Source organism: Macrobrachium nipponense, chromosome 37 (genome assembly GCF_015104395.2).
Source record: "Macrobrachium nipponense isolate FS-2020 chromosome 37, ASM1510439v2, whole genome shotgun sequence".
NCBI lineage: Eukaryota > Metazoa > Arthropoda > Malacostraca > Decapoda > Palaemonidae > Macrobrachium > Macrobrachium nipponense.
In genome coordinates, this window is record NC_061097.1 from 54,201,151 (window position 1) to 54,229,121 (window position 27,971).

Consider the following 27,971-nt stretch of genomic DNA (forward strand, 5'->3'; position numbering starts at 1 on the left):
TACCTGTTAACTTTTTGCATGTGATCAGGAAGGCCTTCTTCTAACCACCCTAGATACGACAAAGAGGGTTAGTGAAATTTTAAGCCATCGTCACAAGTTTTGGCTTTAGAGAAGACAAGGCGGTGTGCTCTCTAAGCCTTCCGTTGTGGCCTAAGTAATGGAAACCCGTTTTGTCCTTGGCCAGGAGCTTGGAAGCAAGGATGGCACAAGTTAGTGGGCAGGAGCCAGAGAGAGTCCTGTGCCCTGTCGGGTCTCTCAAGTTTTATCTACATAAAACTCAAGAAAGTCGAAGTCATTCGGGCAATCTGCAGTGTTTCCGAAAAAGACCAGACTTGCCCATATCGAAGAACACCCTGGCTTTGTGTTAAGGAGTTCTTTCAAAAATGCTCCTTCATTGTGTTTGCACAAAGATTTGAAATCTTTTTATCTAAATGCTCACGAGGTGAGGGCGCGGGCCTCGGAAGCATTTCAATAGAGCATGGCACTCAGTAACATCCTGAGTACCATGTTTTAGCGGAAGCACTCTGTGTTCCTTCACACTCCCTGCGAGATGTGAAGATGGCATATGAGATCTGCTGCTCGCTAGGGCCATACGTGTCTGCAGACACAATCTTGGGGGCAGAAGTACCACTCATCCTATCCTGTAGAAAATGGTTAGGAAGAGCTCTTAATTTAGTTGATCGCCGACAACGCGACTTTCTTTTAACTCTTAGCCTTAGTTTAAAACACCTTAACTTTGGCTAGGTTGGTCAGGTGGTGATATATATATATATATATATATATATATTTTTTTATTTTATTCTTAGCCCTCATGGTATGGTCAATATGGTCTAGTCACGTCGTGGTCTCGCCCCTGTTGACAGATCATCTGGAGTGCACCACTATATAGGTCTCTACCTCGCTGGCAACTCTAGTAGCACAAGCAGACTTACGTGGCAGTAACCACGAAGCCAGCTATGCTAACAGGTGGAACCAAGATGTAAATCATCTGCATGCATTTGTTTCCTAAAATCCTTCTATTCTGTCCCCTTCCCACCTCCAAAGGTGGGATTCAGCTATATATATATCTGACAGGTAAGTTTCATGAACAAAATGATATTGTTATGATACAATAAAGTTTGTTCATACTTACCTGCAGATAGGTATATAATCAAGTACCCACCCACCTCCCCTCAGGGGACAGTGGAAATAAAAATTATGAATAGAAAATGGGAATGGTTCCTGATACCCGCCTACCAGCGGCGGGAATGGGTACTAACCACCTGGCCGAACCACTGCGTGTCGGAAGTTTTTAAAATTCTGTCGGACTTCGAAAATACAGCTATATATATCTGCCAGGTAAGTATGAACAAACTTTATTGTATCATAACAATCATCATTTTCTTTTTGTTTTCTTCTCCATTCTGTCCGAAGGGGAAATTGTATTCAGATTCCCTCCTCCTTTTCAATGTGGTTAATCGGGCTAGATAAATTATATTAAGGTAATGTTTATTAATATGGAATTTTTATTCTAAAATTAATATTAATAATATTACCTGTAATAATTTATCTAGTCCCACCCATCCTACCCCATGATCTGCCTATCACAACTGATTTGAGGGAAGGTTTTTTTTTGTATCTGTCAACGACAGTGTTTGCCAACTGGCGGACAGAATAGGAGGTAACAGGGTTGCCAATGTGGTAATTTTGGGTGGCGGTTTTTTTGGGGATTTAGGGCTAGATAAATTATATAGGTAAGTATTATTAATATTAATTTTAGAATAAAAATTCCATTTTTAAATAACAAAGTAAATTTAAACTAAATAATGAGTAAAGTAAACAATTTAGGGAATAAAACTTTGCAGTTTTGTCGTCTGCTGTTCGTAACTGTGTTTGTGGCGCGCGCGCTTAGGAACCAGCAACAACAAAGGGTTTAAAGTGCAATGTGGAGTGAACTGAGACCAAAATGTGTATAATAACAATCAAATAAGCACTGTGGAGTTTCAGTTGCGATGGCAGTAAGGATAAAAACCGCCGATTACAAGGTAAGAATGAATTCAGTTCAAACCATAACCCCGGGAATAACAAGTTTCATACTTTCACTAATATAGGCAACAAAATTTTGTTTTATTGTGCTGATTACAACTGCAATCTTGAGTAAGATCAATAAACGTTACATATATACGCTAACATTGTTCAAATGAGTGCTGGGAAGGCTGGGGAAAGATGGTGGCCGTCACTGATCAGAACCTTCCATGCAAAACGTAGCTGCCATATTGGATTTCAAAACTGCCCTTGAAAACATATTTTACGAAGAGCTCACATGCTTATTTTAGTTCGTATGGGGCTTTCATATATCACATTATGTTGACGAAACTTCAGTCTTTTAAATGGTATGCTTAGAGTTGGAATTTATATTCTTGTTTCACCAATTAAATATCGAGTGAATAAGACCCGTCCACCGTGATGAGGGTTGGCCTGCCGTGGTGTTTTACATATATATATATATATATATATATATATATTATATATATAATATATATATATATATCTATATATATATATATATATATATATATATATATATATATATATATCAATACTATACATATATATATATATATATTGTTCAACTACCTCTCCAATTTAGGTCTCCCGTATTTCAATTTTCAAAATCTGGTCACCCTGGAGGGATGTATCCCACCTAGTATATCCTGGTGCCAGCCTGTGGTAGACTATCATAGCTTAGGGGGAAACACTGCAGTGGATCCATCGTCATTGTGTGGATCAGCCTTATTCACTTGATATTTAATTGGTGAAACAATACAATTAGGCTACATCTTTTAAGCATACCATTCAAAAGATTGAAGTTTTGTCAACATAATGTGATATATGAAAGCACCATATGAACTAAAATAAGCATGAGGTCTTCGTAAAATATGTTTTCAAGGCAGTTTTGAAATCCAATATGGCGGCAGTCGCATGACTGGCCGTTCATAAGCCCAGCGGAGCCACCATCTTTCCCACCCTTCCCAGCACTCATTTGAACAATGTTTGTGTATAGGGTAAAACACCGCATGGCCTGCAGCAGGCCAACAACTATCAATGCATGCCACCCTCCGAAAAAGTACATTATAACGCGTCCTGACACCAGAGATGGGCATCAGTCGCGACTTGTTGTTGGTGAGAAACAGAGCTAAAGACCTCTACTCTCCTTTCAAAGTAAGTATTTTCTCCAAAGTTAGAAATTAAGGCCAAATTTTAAGTTGTTCCAACATGGGATACAAACCTTTCGGTCCTTTTACAATAGGAAGGTTACTAGCGGCAGCTGGATAGGTTGTAAGCTTTCGAACAAGGGGTTCGGTAGTTAACTGCTTGTCCGGCAGTGCGCGCGCAGCGCGACTGGGAGGCGAAGAATCACTTTTGCTTTCGGCCTGCTGGCGTGTGGACGTGTGTATCATCGCTCTCTGCCCGCTTCATCGTCGTTTGTGCTTTCGCATGGTTGTGTTTTCTCTTTCTGTTTGTCTAGTGAAACTGAATTGTAAGTACAATCATTTCCAATTTTTTTCATATTGCTTGAATTGTGAATTGAAGGATCATGGATTCACCACGCCCTCCGATTATCTGGCGACTGTGCCCCGGGACTGAAGGGTGTAAGTGCGGGAAATTCTGCAGTTTCCCGGAAATAGATCCTCATGTGTTGTGTGCTCGGTGTCGGGGGCACGAATGCTCTCGCACCGAGCCTTATGTTGTTTGTGAGAATTGGTCGGAGGTGAAGTGGGGCTTGTACGAGGGCAGGAGGAAGCGAAGGCCTGCAAAGGAGTCGTCGGAAAGCTCTCCCGCGACTCCTTTGGTGACGGATACTTCGTCGTCTTTCCTGCCCCCTACTCAGCTCCCACGTATGGCACCTTCCCCTTGGGGGGGGGAGGGTATCCAGGTCCTTCTCCTCACCCGATCTGTCGAGTGTGGAGGAGGGCGCTCGGTACCCCGACGTTCAACTGTACTCGCGGTCTTCTGTACGTTCGGGGTGGGCCTCATCCCCACCCCCCTCGCGTGGTAGAAAACCCCCCCTAATCACCTGACTGTTGCTTCCACAGGTGCTTCTGCTGCGAGGGATGACCTTGGTCAGGTGTGGGCGTCTTTGGGCTTGCAGGGCGTGCCCAGTGTCCAGGGGCTGCTTTACCATTTGGCTGGGTCTGCTGCGGTCATGCATGCAACGGTGACCACTACCACTACCACCCTGTCAACTCCAGGGTACGCCGCTCCCCCTCATCTGTTGTACTCCCCACATGCTGTGTCAGTGTCTCCTACCACCTCAGTGCAGGATCCGAGGCTCCAGCCAGACGAGACCTATATCAAAGAACGCCCTGGCCTTCTTTGTGACAAGTGTAATCTCCAAAGTACACGATAAGTGCCTTGATGATTCCTTCAAACAGCTGAGAGTTAAAGCGCATGAAGTGCGAGCCGTTGCGAATTCTTTTTCTTTCCATAAGAATATGTCAATAAAGGACATTTTAGCTGCCACATACTGGAGATGCAACTCTGTGTTGACTTCCCATTACCCGAAGGATGTCAAAATAACCTACGAGAGATCCTTCTTTCTTGGTTTATACATGTCTGCGGGTAGGTTGCTGGGATAGGGAGCCGATACTGATCCTTAACTAGTGAGTTAAATTTTATTTAACGTCGAGTTTTTAGGGTTGTTTGAAAGGAGTTTGGGGATAACTCTTTTCAATCTCAGTACTAACCCTCGTGTTAGGATCAGGTGATCGGGATCGGTGTCGTGCTCCCTGATGATGCCATTAGGCAAGGTGTTTTGTCATGTAAGTGGAATAGCACCCATTGACAAAAATCATCAGGCTCTGTTGAGTAAGTGGATAAGACCCCATTGACAGACCCACAAGAACTCTTAGCATGAGGTCACTACCTCGCTGAGGCTCTTGAGGCGAAGCAGACTCTTAGGCAGTAGCCATGAAGTCTTCCGCCTAAACAAGTAGGAACCAAGGTTTTATTTATTACCTACAACGTATGTTGTTTACCTGTCTATTCAGTAAATAGCTGTCTCTTACCACCACCAAGGTGCCAATCAGCCTAAGTATATATCTGACAGGGAAGTTGCAATGTACAAAAAAGGGATTTGACGTAGGAAAAATCTATTTCTGTGGGCGAGGAAGCCGTGTCGCCCAGTGAAATGTGTCCTCTTTAGCACTATTTCTAGTAAAATATTGCTATGATACCAGAGAACTGCTAAATTGGACATGTCAGAAGTCTCTGACTCGCTCACCTAAATAAAAGGTGTCGATATAGAACTGGGGCGAGTGTTAAACACTACCACAGCAACCCCTCCAATTAGCCTTTTCCTCATCAAAAGACCCTGAAAACGGGGAGCCGACCTATAGGTCACACCCAGCTACCCTGTTGAAGGGGACTGCGGCGTCATACTTATCGATAGCATAGAAGCTTGGTGCACAGCAATGGGGGGAAAAAGGAAAAAGGGGGGTGGGGGGATTTCACTGGGCGACACGGCTTCCTCGCCCAGAAATAGATTTTTCCTACGTCAAAATCCCTTTTCTGGGCTCAGCCGTGTCGCTCCGTGAAATTGTACCAGAGAAACACCAAGCTATACTATCCAGAAAGGAAAAATCATATTAATGAATCAAAGGAAATAATAAAATAGTTTAGAATTGGGAAAAAAATACAATTTATTTACAAAATACCTATATAGCCAAAACATGTGGCAACATTTGCAACAAGGCACATACATAATAAAATAATTACAGATAATTTGTATGTACGTAAACTATACACGATTATACACTTATTCTAATAGCTAAGGCATTTGCTGAGGTAGGTAAAATGTTAATGAGGCTGGCATAATTGAAAAGATTCATATGACACAAGGACGGTACTATAATGATGTAGTAGTAGGAGACACTGGTCTTCCTGCAGCTATTGCGGATGATATTTAAGATCCTCTAGACTTAAGGTAGTGCTTTTGAAATCCAAGGTGACTTCCACCAGTATACTTCTTCAGATCATCAAAGTCCATAATTTAGAAGAAGTTAACAGAAGTTGCTATTGCCCGAATGTCATGCACCTTGGGAAATGACCCTGGGCTGGCTTTCTTGATAAAATATAAAATCTGCTGCCTAATGCCTTTTAGAGATAGTTGGGTACCACCATCTTTTCTAATGAAAAGGGGGCCTTCGGAAGAGGTAAGACGTCCTAGATAAAGAGTCCATAAGACGTTTTAACAAAGGACATAACGATGGATGCCTGCGGGAAGCGGGACAATCTTCCAATGGAGGACCACCTCATCAAGGGGTCTTCATTCTTAGCTAGAAATTTCTTATTTGGCGAAAGCAACACGTCCCCCGAGGAAAGGAACTCAATATGCGCTTCATCTCTAGATAAAGATGACAGCTCTGATATTCTGGCACCTGAAGCTAGATCAATAAGAACAGAGTTTTACGCAAATGGTTTGGTAATCACATTTGAAGTTGTCTGTTTCCGAGGCTAACCTAAGAACATCATTAACGACAACCATGACACTGACGACGGTCCTGGTGAATTGGGCCGTAGACGTGCACATGCCCTTGGGATAGAGGTGAAATAAGACTCGGTTAGATTGATACCAAACCCGAGAAGAAAAATCTTTTTCAGAGCTGACTTAGTGGTTGTTATTGTTGCAGCTGCCAAGCCTTGTTCAAACAAAGACCTGAAGAAGGTTTAATGGCCACGTTCAATGTCATTACTTTGATATTTGATTCTCTGAGGAACGAAGACAATTTCTTAACTGCTGAGTCATACTGGCGAAGCGTAGACTCTCTCTTGTCTGACTACCACAGAACAACATGTTTCTGTGGATCAATGTCGCCTACTCTCTTACTTGCAAACTTCATGAAATACCATAAAGTTAGGGTTTTGTGAAGACCTGAGGAATCGAACACAGTCCTCGTTTGAACTTGTTGCGATAGTCTCAAGTCCGGGAGAGGGTGAGGGCGAAGACCTAGTTCCAGGAGAAGGGGAAACCAGTTGCTCTTGGGCCAGTGAGGGGCTATGAGAGCCACCTGACCTTCGAAGGATCTCAACTTGTGCAGCACCTTCAGGAGAAGGTTCACTGGAGGGAATAAATAGATCTTCGTCCAGGTTCCAATCTATGCTCAGGGCGTCCGTAGCGTATGCCAGAGGGTCCAGATTGGGGCTACGTAACAAGGCAGCTTGTGGTTTGCCTCTGTGGCAAACAGATCTACTTCCAGACCTGGTACTCTTTGGCAAACCCTCTCGAAGGATTCTTGGTCCAGTGACCATTCTGATTCCAGAGGGACCGACCGAGACAGGGCGTCTGCCACTACATTGTGGACTCCTGCCAGGTGAATAGCCGACAGATGCCAGGTGTTCTTGGCTGCTAGAGAAAAGATTGCTATCATCACGTGGTTCACATGACTTGACTTTGAACCACCTCTGTTTATACAGTGTACTACTACTGCACTGTCGAGGACCAACCTGATATTGAGTCTTTCTTTGGAGGACGAGCTTTTTTAAAGTCAGAAACACTGCCATAGCTTCCAGAATGTTGATGTGAAGTGTTTGGAAGTGAGGTGACCAAGTTCCCTGAACCTTCTCGTGCTGTGATCCAACCTCCCCAACCTGTCAGCGATGCGTCCGTATGCACCACTAGGGACGGGGGAGGAAACTGCAACGGTAACCTCCTTGGCTAGGTTGGCGGCCTTTGTCCATGGCGCAGGCGTTTTCTGAGAATCAGAGGTATCCGGGCGAACTTGTCCCGACACTTGGCATTTGCCTTCGAACGCCAAACTCGATTGATGTCCTTGAGTTTGGCTTTCAACAGAACGTTCCGTGACTGAGGCAAACTGGAGCGAGCCTAGGATCCTCATCCTGATTCGTTCTCGAAGTCTCTTTGCACCTTTAAGAATTGTCTTGTTGCCTTGGCAATCTCCTTTCTCTTTCCTGCTGGAATGGAAAGAGTGTGAGAATCCAAGTCCCATGAATCCCTAGCCACTGGAACTTGGACTCCGGAGTCAACCGGGACTTGGTCCTGTTGATCTTGAACCCTAAATATTCCAGGAAAGACATGACCTTCCGTTTCCGTGGCTTTCATACATTTGCCTTTGTCCATCTCCCAGATTAGCCAATCGTCTAGGTACGCCACCACCAATATACCCTGGGACCTTAGCTCCTGCACCACTGCCTCCGCCAGTTTCGTGAAAACCCTTGGTGCTATATTTAGCCCGAAGGGCATTACTTTGAAGGAGTAGGCTTCTTTCCCTAGTTTGAAGCCGAGGAATGGTCGGAAGTGCCGAGCTATCGGGACATGATAGTAGGCGTCTGTAAGATCTATAGAGGTGGTGACGGCCCCACGGGGAAGTAAGGTCCGCACCTGAGAGATGGTCAGCATTTTGAACTTGTTGCAACGAATGTACAAGTTTAGACGGGACAAGTCTAAGATCACCCTTCTCTTGTCGGTCCCTTTCTTTGGGACGCTGAATAGACGACCCTGAAATTTCAAGTTCTTCGTCCTGGAGATTGCTCCCTTCTGGAGAAGGTCCTTGGAGTAATCCATCAATTCCTGCGTTGGTTCCTGATAGAAGGTGATGGGTGGGGAGGAGGACCTTTGATCCAACTCCAGCCTAGGCCTCTGGATACTATGCTTTTTGCCCAACTGCTGAACCCCCAATGATGACGAAAGAGGTACAGCCTGCCTCCTACCTGAGAAACTTCATTGAGATGATGAAGGCCGGGATCCTCTCCCTGACCTTTGCAATACCTCTAGCTCGCCCTTTGGGCTCTGGCTCCTCCGCGCTGGCGAAAGGATCCTCTAGCCCTGCCCCACCCCTAGCAACTCTGGTAAAGGGGTGAAATGCCCGACTCTCATAGACCGGGTTAAAGCGGGCGACACTGAATACTGTGAGGAGACCTGTTGGTTAGACGGCGGCGAAAGGAAGACAAATTGATGCTGTTGTTGAGGCTGAGCCTTAGAAGTCGAAGGATGGAGGGTACCTGTTGAATTGGAACAGCTTGTAGCACAGGATGCTGTTGCGGGACTTGGAAAGGTTGGAACTTCCTTTGCCTCTTCCTAGTCCTAAAACTGGGAAGGAGAAGACTCTGATTCCTTTTGAAAGGGATTCCCCAACGCAACCTGATGCTTTGGTTAAGACGTGATGCCTCGCTCTGAACCTCGGTTACTGCTGAAGCTGGGAAGAGATCTGCACCCAGATTGAGGAAGCTAGAAGCTTGTTGGTTCGTGCCTGATCGTAGCCTCAGATAGAACATGCTTCCTGCAATTTTTTCTCCTAGCAATCGCAAAGTCGTACAAGTCACATTGCATGCTTAAAAGTAACGACTTCGCAATGACCTTAAACAGCAGCTCCTGAGCGTACTCCCGAGCCGCCGTCTCTGTCATCACTAGGAGTTAAGAGACCTTGCGAGACGTGTCCTTAGCGTCAAATTCGGCTTGGATCAATGCGTTCTGACAGCCTAGGAAGGCGTTCACTAAACAAGGTGATTGCACAATCTGGCTTCAGCTTGCCTACCGAGAACGTAGCTGGCAAATCCTCCCACAAATTCCTCCCTACCTGGGAGTAGTAAAGATGTGGGATCTGTCTCCCTAAGCTGGGGCATGGCTCTTCCCGAGTCACTGCCTGGAGTGTAAGTTCTGCTACCTTTGATGTAAAAGGTAAGGGGTTCCCGACAAATCAGTTGTAAACATGGTTGAAAGGGCTTTTAAAAGCTGTTACTCTAGTATTTGAGCAGTCCCACTCTTCTAGGCTCCGTATCCATGGTTTGCTGAGCCTGATCTCTAGAAAGGATAACAGTCTCCTTTGGGGACCTTATCCTCTCTAACCAGAGCTGCCTCCGTAAGCCTAACATAGCCTATAAATGGAGGCTGTAAACCTTCGGGGAAAAACTCGAAATCCTCGAGCCTACGTGTGCCGCAACCTTCTATAGTCAACATCCCATTGACAAACGGAGCGAAGTTAGCCACCCTCCAGGGATTACCGGGGTGGAAAGGAGGGAGCGTGGACCCGTCAGGCATGCTATGAGCTTGCATCAAGCTACTAGAAGGGGCCGAAACTGCCGACTCCTGTCTGAGACCTGCAATCAGGGAGTCCTGAGCACCTAACCTGCTAAACACTTCTTCAAACCTTGCTGCAACTGAGCTGAGTAAGCTACCAAGGCTACTGACCTGATTTAGAATATTTGTGTTGAACTGGTCTTGGTCAACGGAAGGAGAATCATCCTGTCCCTCTTGTGGTACCTTATATTGAGGTATTCCGGTCCCTAGAAGTTAATGGAATGGGACTGGTAGGGCAATAGGAAGAATTCCCTCCTTGAGACCTTGGGATTGAAGGTTTGGAAAGCGACTTTATTTTAGTTTTAATATGTGTATGAACCTCTTGTGACTGCCCAGGCCTTGGCATTGTCTCTGATCTGCTTAAGCAGGTTTTACCGCAGGTTTTTTCTTTAGTTTAGGAATCACAGAAAAGGAGTGCAACCTGGGAGGGGGCAAACCTCCTGTGAAACCCATGAAGGAATTGGAAGTAGAAGGAGAGGAAGAATCAGAGTCACTCAAGGAAAGATCCCGGTGACTAACTAAGCTAGCCTCATTAACACTGTTACCTGTACCCGTGTCTAGTGTAACGGGCAAATCCTCAACCACTTCAAGTGAGACTTCCTCTAGTCCAAGTTCCGGCAATGACGCCTCTTGCTGTTCAATAACTGAGTCTTGGATTGATTTGATAATCGGTGCCGCTACTTTTGATCGACGTATCCGGCAGATTTCCCGGCTGGGAAGAGCAAAGTCGCCATATCTCGGGGACAGAATATACGGCTTAGCCTTCCCTACGTTCTGTCCAAACCCTCCAACCCAGATCTTGAGGGCGGAGAGTGCAGCATCCTTAATAGACTGCTCAGCCTGTAATGCAAGGAATGTGTCAATACCAAGTAAATTCCTTGAACATTATTCTATAATTATTGATTAATCAATGTAATTTAATTTAAAGAAATTTTAATTGATCATTTATTTTATTTCATTTCAATATATATAATTTTTTTTTTTTTTTTTTTTTTTTTATTACAATAAACATAGAACCAGCAGTGCGGTAACTTACCGAAGAGGTAGCCTGAGTACCAAGTCGTAGCCAGGCAAAACAGTTTTTCATGATGCCAGACCACGGAATCAGGAAGCAGCCCTGCACAGGGGGCGTGGCCCCGACAAACGTCATGGCCGCACGGATCTTGCAGAGCAGCACTACAGCCGGCAACCAGACACTGAGAGGCCTGTAAGTGCAATAACATATCAAGAACATTGGCCACACACTTAATAGGGTAATGGAATATATTTTTTTTTTTTTTTTTTTTTTTTTTTTTTTTTTTTTTTTTTTTGTGCCGGGGCATTCCGGGCTATAAAGAAAAGAAAGGGTATATATATTCATATGTTAACATCCCGGGGACTGTGTAAGGCCACCACCCGGAGTTTGTATACCTGGAGCTGTATGACCCGGAGAGGGGGTTACACGAAGTAACCCGGGACGGCCACATGAACTCGCAAGTTCCGTGGCAAAAAGAAAAGAAAAATAAAAATAAAGATAAAAATAATGATAATAATAAACAAAAACTAAAATAACAAATATAATATCTCCGCCTACGGAAGAGTAACTTCCGTAAACATAACCCTCAATGACTCCCAGGAGAGGCCGGAATCTAAACCCGCCTTATGCGGAGAGGGAATGTTTTAGGCGGGTGGATGTAAGCTCCGGGAGTGAAAGAAGCAGAGCGCAACAATCCACGGAAGCCGAGGCTGAAACGCAGTGCGACTAACAACTCCGGAGGCGGTCGGCTAAGAAGCGACACTCCCCAGCCCAAGGTCCTGGGAGACCCACTACACCTCCCCCTCCGCTGGTGGGACCGGCCGTCAGCGACAAACAACGAGAGGGGCACCCAACTACGGGGGTCCCACGAGAGGGGGAGGGAGGGAGGGCTGAATGGGGACGATCACGTGATCAGCGAATCCTCGCGAATAAAGGATCACACGAGGAAAACGCAGGCAAAGCCTATGAAGGCTAGCTTGCCGACCGAACACCCAAATATACATAGACAAAATAAAATCAATTACTTAAAGCTAAGGGAAAAAAACATGCTTTAACAGGGGTAATGAAAATAAGGGGCGAAAAATATAAAACGCAATGGAGGCCACTCGATGAGAGTGGGCGCAACAGGAAAAAATTACTTGCTTACCGACAAAAACGAAAACAAATGGTAAGCTGACGAAAAGAAAAAGGGGGAATTCTTGAATGGAAAATACCAACTAAAATAAAAGGGGGGAGGGGGGAACGGTAGATAAACATCGAAGCACGAAACAAAGAAACGTGCACGAACGCCGACCCCCTTGAAAAAAACAGGAAATCATGAAAATAATAAACGTAGAACAAACAAGATCGACAAAGCAACTGCCACCCAAGACATAAATAAAATATATACTGAAAATAAAATAATACTGAAATATTATAAGTTACGAGTATATAAAATATATAGGTACTGAAAGAAGCCCGCTCGAAATTGGTACAAACAAAGGAACGACGAAATGGCGGCTCGCTACCGCTCGCTACTGGGAGGAGACGCCTAGAACAAAAATCCTAAATAACGGCGAAACGAAAGGCAAAATCACTCCCTAAATATAGAAAAAGGGCACCAGTACTTAACTTGGGTGAAGAGGCAGATTGACGATCCATAACGAAAAAGAATAAAGAAACCAATAAAAAGAACAGATAGCTATAAACAAGCGGGTAACCGCTGGAGGCTATCGATAAGAATGACGCCGCAGTCCCCTTCAACAGGGTAGCTGGGTGTGACCTATAGGTCGGCTCCCCGTTTTCAGGGTCTTTTGATGAGGAAAAGGCTAATTGGAGGGGTTGCTGTGGTAGTGTTTAACACTCGCCCCAGTTCTATACCGACACCTTTTATTTAGGTGAGCGAGTCAGAGACTTCTGACATGTCCAATTTAGCAGTTCTCTGGTATCATAGCAATATTTTACTAGAAATAGTGCTAAAGAGGACACATTTCACGGAGCGACACGGCTGAGCCCAGAAATGATATTGTTATGATACAATAAAGTTCTGTACATACTTACCTGGCAGATATATATGATTAAATGGCCCACCCAGCCTCCCCTCAGGAGACAGGCGGAAGAGAAAATCTGATTAGAAAACGGGAATGGTTCCTATTCCTGCCACCCAGCGGCGGTAGATCACCTGACCTACCTGTAGCGTGTGCCGCGAAATTCAAATTTCTATCGGGGACGATGGAGTCTATAGCTAAGTATATATCTGCCAGGTAAGTATGTACAAAACTTTATTGTATCATAACATTATCATTTTTCCTAACTATACAAACCTGAGGTCCTTTTACACATAGTCCCACCTCATGCCACCCCTCACTCTGCCTTTTTTGCTTGGGCCTAAAGCAAAAGTGATTCTTCGCCTCCCAGTCGCGCAGCGCGCGCACTGTCGGACAAGCAGTTAACTACCGAACTCCCTTGTTCAAAAGCTTACGAACATCCAGCTGCCACTAGTTACCTTCCTATTGTAAAAGGACCTCAGGTTTGTATAGTTAGAAAAAATGCAATTTTGGACAAATTGTCATTTTTTGACAAATTGTTATTTTAGGGCTCAACGGGTTAATTATGTATCAGTGTTATTCAGGAGTAACCCGTTTATGATAGTAGGCTTTACAAAATATGCAGTGTCAAATGTGGTTCTGCTGTTATTGTTCTATAATTTTACTATATAAAATTTAATCTGTATTTGTGAACAGTATTTGTTGTTCTGTGTATAACTTCCGGTTCACAACTACCCTAGGATCAGGATGAAGGTCTACCAGTAATCAAATGTGTGGCTGACTTCTTACGTTACTGGCACCCATAAAGTATGCAGAATAAAGGTACCTTGGTCCAAGCTTTGGGATGCTATGCAACCCCATTGCCTGATAAGTAATAAAAAACTGGGGCTCTCACCATCTCACCTCTGGTCACTGGAAAAGTAAGCAGAGTGAGGGTAGTTGTGTCTGATGTCAAGTCTGAGTATGAAATTTATTTAGGTGTAGACTATCCTTTTGAACCCCTTTTATATTACTGTAGTGTATTTTGGTTGATAACTGCCAAGCCTGCTGTGAACTGAATAGTTCTTTCTTTACAGGTGATACGAAGTGGTAAACCAGTACTGTATACTAAGTCTTCCCGTCAGTTCACTAACAGCAATCATGGAAAATACAGACACTGCCCAGCTCAAACTTCGTCTAGAGGAATCGGAGAGAAATCTTATAACAGCTGCAAAGTATGGCAAGCTTCTGTTGGAAGAAAACCATGAACTTCATGTGAAATTGGAAGAAACAATCAAAGAATATTCAATGAAATTAGAGGTGAATATTTTTTTCCATTATATGTTGCAAGGTGATTTATACTCTTTTGAGGACTGATATAGCTCTTGTATTTTGTTTAAAAGTCCCAGTTCCTAGATCTATATGACAGTAATGGTTAGAACCCACCTAATTCACCTCTGAATGAATTATGCCTTCACTTGTAACATATCTCCTTTGTCTAGATTATCTAAATAATCATAAGTTGTTAAATCCTAATGAAAGTACTGTAATAGTACCATGTTAACATTCTTCCTGTATTTTTACTTTTACTTACCAAGAGGACTGACGAATTATCATTTAGGTAAGTCTGATGTTTCATTTTGAAGTCCGTGACCCAGATTCAAAGAAAACAAGGAAGAATTGTGGGGCTTCACAGTAAGGTAAAAAGGCTGTTGAACTCATAAGAACTGAAGTTTGTTGTATAGGCAAAGACACTGAACTTAGTATAATTGGTTGCTCAGTTCCACAGGCTGAATATTGGAAAAAATGGAAAAGAGAGAGAGAGAGAAGGGGGGACCCTTCAGTAGAAAGAATGAGGTTGTTTGGGTAGTGTTTTTATATGTGGAACTCGAGTTTTAATATATGGAATTTAGTATAAACCAGGGTTGTCAAACTCGCATCCTTTCGAGGGCCAATTATGCACTTGGTTATGGTCTCGAGGGCCATCAAAGATTTCTTATGACTCATTTATTAAGATTTGCAATAAAAGAGCCTTATTGCCAGCAATTATAATATGAAATAAATTAATAGATTATTGTCATATGAAGGAAAGGTAACACTTAACATGTCTCGTTTTATAAGTTTAGTAACTTTAGTTAAATTTTCTTCAGTTTTAACAGTTATAGTAGCTCCAGTTGAAAATTCTCTTGGCACCTCGCGGGCCACTTAAGACCATCCCACAGGCTATGAGTTTGACACCCCTGGTATAAATTGTTCACTGGATATTTTGTATATTCTGTGGAAAGAATATTTAGGTTTAGATTTTTGTTTTGCTGTTTGCCATGACAGATGAGACATAGTAGAATTGAACTGTCTGCCAGACATCCTCATTTAGTTGGGGTCTCTAGGATTATTTAGGTAATTGCCTTATGCCAGTTCTGGGCTAACATGCTCTCTTTAATTATTAAAAGTTATATGGCTTACTTGTTTGTTTGTAGTCTATTCTGAAGGTAACCTCATGATGGTCTACTAGGGTATGTTCAGTTTGTTCATGAAACTTACCTGTCAGATATATATATAGCTGTATTTTCTGAAGTCCGACAGAAATTCAAAAACTTCCGGCACACACAGTGGTCGGCCAGGTGGTTAGTACCCATTCCCGCCGCTGGGAGGCGGGTATCAGGAACCATTCCCATTTTCTATTCATAATTTTTCTGTCGCCGGTGCTGGAAACACCTGTTTTCAGTACCTCCGTCTTAGGATTTTGGAAACTTCATGGCCGCTAAATATCCTAATTGTCTTTTGATTTATTGACTTGGATTTGTGGCTAGGCATACGCTATCTTAAATTGTTTTGAATATGATTCATTTTTGTATATCTGAATCTAGTTAGGCTAGTTTCAGAGGGTGTTGTCTGTTAAGATAGGGTGGCTACCGAAAGCTTCGGTAGTTCCGCACTCGATATGCAAGAGGGCTATGTGTCTTGCTTCTTTGTTGAGATTTGTCATGTAAGGAGTGTGAGACTTTGTCTAATTCCGTAAGGAAGACGTATGATTCGTATGTACGCAATTAATCAGTAAACAAAGTCAGGGTAGGCTAACCTACCTGTAGACTTTATTTTGCCTAACCCTGTAGTATGGCCTACGGGCTATAAATATGTCTCGTGAGGTAATGCCCTTTACGTTATAGATTCCATCTGTATCTTGGAATCTAAGGTGCTCGCTCTCCTATCATTGTGGTGAAGAGTGCTACTTCTGTAGTTGTTACTCCTAACCCTGTAATGTTGCCTTCGGGCCCTAAACAGTTTCTGTAGAGGGTATTGACCTTTCTCTGATACTCTATCGATTCGTAACTTAGAATCGAAAGTGCTGGCTTTGGAGAGCAAAAGTGAAGTGGCTAAGTGCAGTGACAGTGCCCCTTGTGTAGTGGATTGGGTGCGTCAGATCGGGGCCCTTATTTCGCCTCTAGGCCGGGACCTCTGCTTGACTCCCAGGAACAGGGAGAGAGCATGTCGAAAGCCGAAGGAGGGTTACGAGGAACTCCCACCGATCTGACGTGCCTTCGGCAGACCTGAAGTTACTCCCAGGCTGCCAAAGTGCGTGCACGAATCCTGAAGGATTGCTTCTCGTCCTCCGAAGCGTCCTCCCTGCGCAGGGTTTGGAGCTTTCGGAAGGACTCGCGCCCTCTAAATAGAAGCTTTATAGAAGAGGACGTTTCACGTCCTCTCTCTCTCTCTCGTCATGCGTTGCAGTGAGAAGTAAGAAGGCGAACGTCGCCTGAACTCGTGTACGTCTTTCCACCGAGAAAAGGGAAAGCAAGTCATATTAGCAGGACGCTTTTGAGCGCGGACGTCCTAGCTTTGTTGCTGTGAGAATAAGAAGGAAAGGCGTTCCCTCGCCCCGCGTATTCTCACACGATCAACCCTTCACCTGAGACTGCTTCGTGCAGTCGGTTTTCTCTCCGAGATGTCTAATGCTCTTCCCTGAAGGCAGTTTCGCTTGCATTGACGCCTGTCAGGAGCGTGACGCTTTTCTGCACGCTTTTTTTTTGACGCTCGGCTTGGACGGGACGTTCGGATGGACGCCAGGCGCGCGCGGGTGCACGCCAAGCGCGCACCAGTAGACGCCGAGGCCGAGCGCACGCCAGTGGATACCGAGCGCGAGCGGCGCGCGCCAGTGGACGCCGAGAGTGCTCGCTGCTCGCCAGTGGACGCCGAGCGTGCTCGCTGCTAGCCAGTGGACGCCGAGCGCGCGCGCCAGCGCACGCCAGGTGTGTCGCCTGGCTGAACGTTTCTGTTGAAGTCTTCAAGCTCATTTGGGCCTAAAGATTTTTTACCTAACTTCGGTGATCCCTTCTACATCGCCTGCGAAGAATGTGAAGTAAGCAGTGCTTCGGAGGAAGCTTAAAGTGAAAAGGCAACTTCGTTTTCGAAACCCAGCAAGACCACGGGTTTCGTGAATTATAGAGGTCTCTGTCAGTAATATTGCTTTTCGTAAAGTCCAGGATTGGATGGAGTTATGGAAAGCTCAAGGAAAGATCTCTTTTGCTCTACCGCAGTCAAGACTTTGCGGTAAGGCAGCTATGGGTTATGTAAAAGCTCGACGTCCTGCACGTCAGGACTCTCGGCAACGTTCAGTAGGATTCTTGCAAAGGCACTCATCAAAAGGACGCTCTTCAGGAAAGCGCAAGACAGGACTTCCTTTGCCATACTGCCAATAAATTTTGATACGGGAGAGGAAGCTGGTTGGAGAGTTTCTTCCTCTTCCCAGGATAATTTTGCAAGCTTTTTAGCCCATCTGAAAGGGCTTTTCAGATGATAGATTTTGTTAGTTCCTAGTTGGGACTACGCTGCCGAATTGAACATCGTCGTTCTACCTGTCGTAAGCCGTCTCTTAACAGGATTCTTGCCCCTTCCTCGTTTGAAACGGGAATCGAAAATAAAATGCTCGACTTCCTGGATTACGTTTTGTCAATTCAGTGAATTTCCCCCATTGACAATATACTATCGTTTTGTCAAGTAAGTGGGTATCCCCTCATTGACAAAATATCTCTTTGTCCCGTAAATGGGTTAGTTCTCATTGACAAACTTCTCATTAACTTTATATTGCGTAAGCGGATAAGCTCTTATTGACAAGATTCGGAAGAGCTCTCATTCATCATTCACAGACTCGTACAAGAAATAGACTTGTAGACTACGTCAATGAACGCTTATGTCCAATAACATAAGAAGCTTGAGCTGTCCGCTTCAATTCTCTTGAGTTTTGTTTATGAAACTTGCCTGTCAGATATGTATGTAGCTGTATTTCCGAATTCAGCTATAGTATATATGTCTGCCAGGTAAGTATGAAAAAACTTTATTGCAATATAATATCATATTTTGCCTTGCGTTATTTTACTACTGGTTGGTTCAAGTCATATACGCTTGCTGTAGTTACCTCTTCGGATGGCAACCGAGAGGTCTATTGTCTATATTTAGGACATTTAATTCGTTACTCCCTGCAGCCTTCCAGGAGTTTCCGATTTATCTTTTACCGTTGTATGGCAGTGTTATGACGACACAAACGCATCTATATATTTAGCGTTTTCTGTTTCGCTTAAATATACCAGCTTGAGAGTCTCTTTATGCTAAAAATTACGGACCTATTTCTTCGTAGAATAGGGTAGCTGGCAACCCAGGCATAAAGTTAAGAGACGACGATCGTAAGCTGCTGCTGTCACTGTCCTCTCCGCCAGTCCAAACGAGGCAGTATCAGCTCATTCGCTGTCATGCGCGGTAGGTTACGTCTCTCTCTCCTGCGGAATTGACTGACTAACCGTATCTCTGTGCTGGCAGTTACGTCTCTCTCTCTCCTGCGGGATTGACTGACTAACTGTATCTCTGCCCTACAATCACGGACTTTAGCCTAAGATTGAGGGGATTTCTTACATGAATGAATAAACATTGCATTCGTTTTGCCTTACTATGTTCTCAGAGATATCTCTTACTCCTTTCGGTGCTCGTTACCGCACGGTATAGGACTACGAGTCTACCGCAACATTTCACTATTATATGCTCTCCTGCTTAGGCAAAGCGCAGCCTTTTTAGGGAAGTAAACATACTGTGTGAGGGAATGGATGAGCTTGCTGGGGACCATTTCCTTCCTAAAGGAGTTTGTTTCCCTGAATAGAATGCAATTCAGACCTCTACAGTTTTTTCCTACCAGGAAACTGAAATTTTATTAAAGATCTAGGAATGATTCTGAACATCTCTCGGTGCGTTAAGTATCACTTGAGGTGATAGAAAGAAGGTGCCGGACATCTGGAGAGGGTTTCAGATGTCCTGGATCATAATCTGAAAGAAGTGGAAGCAATTCTGTCGTCCCTCCAGTCCTCGAAACGAGTTTTTGGAACCAGTGGTCCATATCAACTCTGATCTTCCACAGCTCTCTCATATCTTAGGAAGTATCTTCTCTCGGTCCCTGTTCGGGTTTACGAGAAAGAGCCTATTATAACAACAGGCGTAGAATGTAACGATCCTCTAGAGGTTCGTTACAGGATTGCAAAAGTCCGTACGAATCGTCTCGATCGACGGCAGCAACTACTGACTTCCGAGTGGAATCTTTCTTTAGAAGTATGTTGAGAGTTATGGAGACTTTAGGGACGTCCTTTCATACATCTCTTCGCTATGATATTGAACAGGGATGGATGTTTAGTCTCTTTTTCCCCTTTTTCCCCTTTTTCAAACGCTTAGGAAATGTAATAAGATGATTTATACCATCACAGGGAGCGACAATGACGCTAATCGCCCCATGTTGGCCTTCAAGATCCTAGATTCACAGAGGTCACGTCCTTCCAAGGACCTTTTCCGAGAGAGTCGGTCTACTTTAACACGAAAGGTACCTATAATCTCTCCGCTCTGAGTCTGACTACGTTCAGACTATCGAGATGTTGACAGCATAAGATTGCCGTCTTCCCTTTCCGTTTGAAGAATGGGATAAGCTGGCAGTCACAACTATTAAAGAATACGCAAATATGTTGTTGACGGCCTTTGGGCTCAGAGATTTGCTTCTGTCAAACAACAAAGCCCTTCACGATCTTTGAGTTCTGTGGAATCTCAAAACTCGCTCACCATCTACTTTTTGTCTCACCTGTTTTCTCGGAGTCAGACACTCGTGCGAGATCAGGAGACACATAGTAGCCCTGAGTTTCTTGTTGACGAAGTCGGTTGCGTTTACACACCCCCGATGATCGTTTAACATGAGACCAGGTTGGACTGTCAGGCATTCGTCCTTCGGGACTGAATCGCCTTTTTGCTCCTCGCTCCTTTCTCCTGGCACCAGAAGCTCGAGTCAGGAGTTGATTCGCTAACGACGTTGGGTTGCGTTCATACCCCAAGGTTTGCTTAGCTTGAATCGCCCAGGCAGTCCAGACACTCATCCTTCAGCGAAGAATAGTGCCTTATGGTCTTCAGGGTACAGCCTTGCTGTCCTTGATGCGTCTGACTGGTCAACTGGTCGGTCACCTGACTTTAGTACAGACTGACTGACTGTGCATGTCCAGATCGAAGCTTTCAATATGGAACTTAGACATAGTCTGAAGTTCTTGATGTCAAAGCATTCGAACATCTCCTACCTGTTAACTTCTTGCACGTGATCAGGAAGGCCTTTTTCTAACCACCCTAGATACGACTATCTTTACTCAAAAGAATCCAAAATAGTAAACATATAAAATATTCAATAAATATGAAAACCCAAACTTACCCTAATTTGGTTCGCATATTACCAGGTTCACGAACAGATTTTTCAAGGATTCTTTTCTGTTCAATAGATCGAGAAATTGCGTTGTGTTTAAAAATACGTCCTAAATTACCATATCTTATAATCGTAAATCAACCCATTTTATTTTTTTTTTTTTTAAAACCAGGAATAGATACTTATTACTAACCTTTAAACCACTGTGTAATTTCCTATACCACGATCCGAAGAATAGCCTGATTCATTTACAAATGCCTGTCAGTAACAATATCTATCGTGCATGCATGCCCTTCAATATTATCACCTAAAACACTTATAAATTCTTAGACTTAGCTGTAATACATGATGATATTATTTCTCTTACAAACTAAAGATAAATGATTGTTTACTGGTCTTTATACACTATCGTGATTCCATCTCGAGTCACGATACACTCCCAGCAAACAAAAGCAATATTTACAGTTATAATTGTCCTGCTTGAATGAGGGCTCTTCTGGCCTCAGTAGCCGCCTGTGCCGTTTTCCTGTTCGGTCGGGTGCTTTTATCATCAGTTTTCTCAGATATGACAACATCAGTCTCTTGCCATAATTCTAAAGGATATAGCTTGACAACAGGTCTCATCACTTGACCTTGTGGGGTTTTTAAAGTAACCACGCGCAAGACATCATCCGGTCCCACATGTAATTTGACAATTTGACCGAGTTTCCAACGACTTCTTGGTCCTTCATCGTGTATCAACACAACATCTCCCATTTTGGGCCAAGATTCGTGTCTGTTTCCCACCCGATGAGTTTCTCGGAGAGAAGTTAAATATTCTCTCTCCCACCTTTTCCACAGGTCATCACATTTTTTTGTAATGTACACAAATCGCTTTCCAACATCCTTATTTTCTCCATACAGAGGGTCCTTAGCTTCATCTTTCCAATCTATGACTTCCCTAGGGAAAGATCTCAATCTACGTCCTAAAATCAAATGATTGGGCGTCAGAATATCCAACTGATCTAATTCTCCCGGTGTATAACTTAAGGGTCTGTCATTAATAATTGCTTCAAGTTCAGTCACAACACAGGAAAGTTCACCAAAACTGAGAAAGGCCTGACCTATTACCTTTTTCAGACATGTTTTCAGAAGACCAATCAATCTTTCCCATATAGCGCCAAACCAAGGTGCTCTGGCTGGTATGAACTTCCATTTACATTCTATAGCATTTAGGTGTTCTTGCACTAAGGAACTTTCTGCCATGCTTTTCAAATAATCTGAAGCCGATACAAAGGTAGTAGCATTGTCACTTAGCATTAAAGAAGGAAATCCCCGACGGCTACAAAACTTTCGGAACACCATAAGAAACGAATCGCAGGACAGATCTTTTACTAATTCGATATGAATTCCTCTAGTGACTGGACAAGTAAACAACACAATATAAGCTTTTTCAGGATTTTGATGTTTCTCCTTGGTTAACAACGCTCCTGTATAATCTACCCCTGTAACGCTAAAGGGTTGTTTTCTCTGCACCCGAAATTCTGGCAATGGTGGAGCAATATTCACACGGTAGGGTCTCCCCTGTGTTTTCTTACAAATTATACAATGATGTATTACACTTTTGGCTAATTGGCGAAGCTGTGGGACCCAGTATTCCTGTCTCACACTTGCTACAGTTGCATTTACTCCCATGTGAGCTTGTAAACAGTGATGCTCCCTTACTATCAGTTTTGTGAGAAAACAACCTTTTGGCAGTAAGATTGGGAATTTTATTTCTGCCGCCTGTGCGACATGTTCCAATCTTCCTCTGCATCTCATAATACCTTCTTCCAAGAAGAGATTCAATTGTACTAATAAGGTCAATTTTGAAACTTTATCCCCCTTTTCCAAAGCTTTATATTCTTTCGGAAAGTATTCCTTTTGTAAGAGGATAATCATTTTATTTTTAGCTTTTTGAAGTTCTTCCAGCGTTAAACTTCCAGTTTTTCTACAGCCAGTTGATTTACAATTGTCAATAAATCGTATTATCCAAGCTATAGTTCTACAAAATTTATCCACTCTACTAAATCTTTCCCAGTTCAGCAGATGGATTTTTCACTGTTCCCTACAAGATGGACCTGAATAACTTCATCCTGTGATTGTGTTTCTTTCACCCATGTCCTGTCAATAGGATAGGTGTGGTTTTCTGATTTTAACCAGGGAGGTCCCTCCCACCAAAAGGAGTTATTTCTTACTTCTTCTGTCCTTTTTCCTCTAGTAATCCAGTCACTAGGGTTTTCTGAAGATGGAACGTAAGAAAAGACAATCCCTGTAGTTATAGAGTTAATTTCCACTACCCTATTTTTCACAAATACTGGCAAATTATTCTTTGTCACTAACCATCCCAGGGCAACTTTACTATCAGACCAAATTATTATTCTTTCAAATTTATTTTCTTTAAAAGTTTCAACTATAAATTTACACAATCTTGCACCTAACAACAAAGCCATTAATTCCAATTTAGGTACAGTCAACTCTTTAATGGGTGCTACTCTACCCTTTGCCATAATCAGAGACGAAGTTTTACCACTTGCTCGATAGGCCACACAACCATAAGCTGTTATGCTAGCATCACAGAAAATGTGGAGATAATCCGCTTTCTCCAGATTAGTGCTTCTGGGGAAGGAAATACTGAGACTTTTCTCTAAGTCTTTGGACAACTCATTCCACTGTTCTAATAAAGGAACTGACAATAATTCATCCCATTTCAACTGTTGTTTCCACAAATCCTGTAAGAATACTCTAGCTCGTATCGTAATAGGGATAAGCACTCCTAAAGGATCATAAATTTGGGCAATTGCACTTAGAATTTCACGTTTTGTTTGACCGGTCTTAAGATGATTAGGTGTTATTGTTAATTTATCACTAGAGATGTTCCAGTTTAGGCCTAAAACTTTATAGGTTTGTTTCTCCTTTGATCTTATACGATAAGCATCCGCGATAGTATTCAAAAGATCACTATTACTAGTCCATTCCTTTAAATACAAGTGCGCCTGAGCAAAGATTTTGTTTGCACCAAAAAATAAACTTATCAATTCATCTTCACTGTTGGAGGTAAATTGAAGGTTGTCCACATATAATCCCCTCTTCATCATATCCACTATCTTAGTACAGCTTGAATCTTCTCTAACAGCTGCCAGATGTGATTTAATAGTGGCATTCAAAAGAAACGGAGAACACGTAGCACCGAACAACACCACCCTAAACCTATATATGATTAATTCGCTATTTGGATCCATTGGGTCTTTTAACCATAGAAACCGTGTGTAATCGCGGTCTTCTTCTCTCAATTGCACCATAAGAAATGCTTTTTCTATATCACTAATACAAGCGTAGTTGTTGGTCCTGAACTGCAATAAGACTTTGAGCAAATCTGTCGTAATATGTGGTCCAGTCCACAGACAGTCGTTAAGGCTCAATCCATTTTTGCCTTGTCTCCAAGAACAATCGAACACTATTCTAATTGGAGTGGTGACACTATCTTTCCTTACACCATGATGTGCTAGATAGTGACAATTTTCAACCGAATTGTTTTTATCTACCCTTTCAATGAACCCCCTATCCTCCTGATCCTTCAGGATTTTTTGATAGTGGTTCAGGTAGGCTTCATCTTTCTGAAATTTTGCACATTGTTGTTTAACCCGGCCCAACGCCATGCCAAAGTTGGATGGGAGCCTCGGCTTATTAGACTTCCATGGTAAGGCCACAACATATTGCTTCTCCATTTCAGAATATACAATGGGTTTTTCAAAGTCTTCTAGAACCTTTCTGTCATGTTCTTTCAATTCATTGCAGTCAATACCTACTTTATCTAAATTCCACAAAATATCCAAATCATTCTTTACATCATCAAATTTATGAGTAGCTTCAATTACTTCCTCTTTAGTTGCTAGCTTTAACACAGTTACTTGGGTTTCCTGTGCTGGGGGAGCATTACAGGACCCTGTTACAACATATCCAAATATGGTAGGTAACAATATCAATTTTCCAACCTTTCTAAATCCGGGGTGTAAAATGTTATAGACATTATCAACACCTACTAAAATATCAATGGGTGCTTGCTTGTCCACAGGTAGATCGAAATCTTTGTCCGCTAGACCAATCTTGGTTTTACACAACGTTTTCAAATTTCGTTTAACATTGAATTTCTTAGCATACTCTGGTAATTCATCTACCACAATACAATCCATAATAATCAATCTACCCTTATAAGGAATAGAAACACTCACCGTTTCATATTCGTTCACAGGTTTGCTTGTCAAATAACCCCTTAAGGCAATTTTCTCCGTGCCTTTAGATCTATACTGTAGATCCTGAAGTGCTGACCTTCTAATAAAGGTTCGTTCTGCACATGTGTCTAACAATCCCCGAAGACGTACCAAGTGTCTTCCTTTGCCCTTTAACACAATTGTGGCTGTTGGTAAAATAGACTTCAGTTTGGATTTTTGACCCTGATCACTTACGGAAAGTGTTCCAATTTGCACACCATTATTAGATTTATTTGCTGATTTAATTGTTGATTTACTTGCTGGTTTATTTGGTTCGCTGGTTTGTTGTTTATCACACAATACACGATGATGTTTTAATCTACATCCGTTTCCACAAATTTGTCTTTCACAATCTACACTAAAGTGCTTATTTGACGCACACACAAAGCACAATCGTAAAAACCCGAGACGACTCAATTTCTTATCCCTACTGGCATAGGTTTTACACTGTGTCCACCAGTGTTCACCTTCACACAATGCACATTTTCTTGTTTGTTGAGAACTAAATTTATTAACAGTTCCTTTACTCTTAGGTCTAACCGATTGTGATTGATTCACTGTGAATGTAGATACTGTTGATAAAGTTCCAGGTTTATTTACATCTGTTGAGACGAAAGAGCTTAAATTATGAATTTCTTCCTCTAGATATTTTTTAAATGTGTCAAACACCAGCCAATCATCTCCACATCTGCGTTTCACAGTTTCACTTACACTCTTAGGCAACTTACCATATAGCAAAATGGTGTAAAGCTCGTTCAACTCCAAGTTTTCACTCTCCAAAGATCTTATAGAGCATTCAAAATTTGCCCTGAATGTTTGTAATGATTCTGAATTAGCAGATGGAGGCTCAATTTCTAGTAATCTTCTTACCAGAACTCGTTTAATTTCATCCTTCTTCCCATAAGTGGCTTGGAGAAGAGATATAGCTTGTGAATAGTTCGCAGCTTCCAACTTAAATCCTGAAATCAATTTTAGAGCATCTCCTGTAAGTAAACTTTGCAGATATGAAAATTTCTGAATCGGCTCTAAGTCCACTCGTTGGTGTACCGACACATTGTACAATTCCCAGAAGGAATTCCACTCCAACACATCTCCATTGTAATGTGGGAGATCCAATTTTGGCAATCTAACATTAGTCTTCGGTGTGGTCGGAGGATTTCCAGGAGAACCGCTTCCTGACATCGCTGTGATGGCATTGATCAACTTATACCAATGTTCTCCAATTACTACTTCATATTCTGCTTGTTCTTCCACCTCATTCATTCGATCTTCTTCAGTGGTTAAAGCCAATATCTTTTCATTCAGGTCTTGCACAATCTTCATTTGTTTTATGAATAAATCCTTGATTGAAGACAATGTATTGACATTACCTGCGGCAATAGCAGAGTCTATCTTATTTATCCATTTGGTGATCACACCCTTGTAACCCCCTCGTGACCTCACCAAAGCTTCTCTTTCTGCCATTTTTCCAATGATAATTATCAAACCAGCTAAAACCAACAAACCTTTCCAGACTTTCAACAATTTCATCCAACAACTGTTTATACAAAATACAAATATTCAACAATTTCAGCAAATTTTAATTTAATATATATATATAACCACCCCATTAATTGCAATTAATCAACACACTTCAAGAGAAATTCACTTCAGAACTTATCACAATAATTATATACAGCTTATAATTAATGCAATTATGTTCATTATTTTCAACAGCACAACTAGATTAAATTCCCTCAAAATTTTCGTTTAAATAAACTTCAACTTAGCTGCTCGGTCATTAACAAGATGGCCGCCAGTGCGACTACGTTATTCTTAATTAATGCCGAGACCAGCTTAACCCAACAATGAATGCCCGATCATTAACAAAATGGTCGCCAGTGCGACAATATTATCAATGTCGACGCAAACTCACTAATACACAACTCGAAAATTTCACTTTCAACTATTCACGAATTACCAAATTCAACAACTTTCCAAAATTATTATTTCAATAAAAATCACAACTAATGAAAATCAAATTTCATATTTAAATGTTCTCAATTAGTGGCAACGATTAACACTGATCAATTCAAAATGTACAACGCATATATGATTTTCAATCACTTAAAAGTTCATTTTTTTTCCACAAGTTTCAACCTTCGTCGTTGTAAATGGTTTAATAGCCGTTAAACATTTATGAATCTAAAGAGAACGAAATTACTAATTTAAAATTCACACTCGCGATTTCCTACTACGATCGATAAATACAATTAATCAAAATAGAGTGCAATTACAAAAGGGAACGATAATATCTTACTCAACAATTTTCCCCATATGATTTACGGCATAAAGTTACGGCGTCAACGTTTTCTAAATTGCCAATACCATCCTAGCCATAACAACCCGACGCAACGAACACTTTCTCACGAAGCGCTATACTGGTAAAACACCTATTAGCCTATAAACACCAATATCAAAGTTAAAATATATGCGTTATCAATCTGTTACCAATTATCAATCATCACCCACAAAAATAATCAATCCTGGTCACGGCACCATTTATATCTTTACTCAAAAGAATCCAAAATAGTAAACATATAAAATATTCAATAAATATGAAAACCCAAACTTACCCTAATTTGGTTCGCATATTACCAGGTTCACGAACAGATTTTTCAAGGATTCTTTTCTGTTCAATAGATCGAGAAATTGCGTTGTGTTTAAAAATACGTCCTAAATTACCATATCTTATAATCGTATCAACCCATTATTTAACCAGGAATAGATATACTTATTACTAACCTTTAAACCACTGTGTAATTTCCTATACCACGATCCGAAGAATAGCCTGATTCATTTACAAATGCCTGTCAGTAACAATATCTATCGTGCATGC

At 42.2% G+C, this 27,971-nt stretch overlaps 1 protein-coding gene across 1 annotated transcript in view; it reads left to right on the forward strand.

Annotated features, from left to right (window-relative positions):
• The window catches only part of LOC135209262 (protein Spindly-like), a 99,868-nt gene that overhangs the window by 17,715 nt on the left and 54,182 nt on the right, over positions 1–27,971 (forward strand). The window contains exon 2 of the mRNA XM_064241967.1: positions 14,194–14,416. Within this exon, the coding sequence (XP_064098037.1) occupies positions 14,258–14,416 (159 nt within the window). The 5' untranslated portion in view covers positions 14,194–14,257. The remainder of the gene's footprint in view (positions 1–14,193; positions 14,417–27,971) is intronic.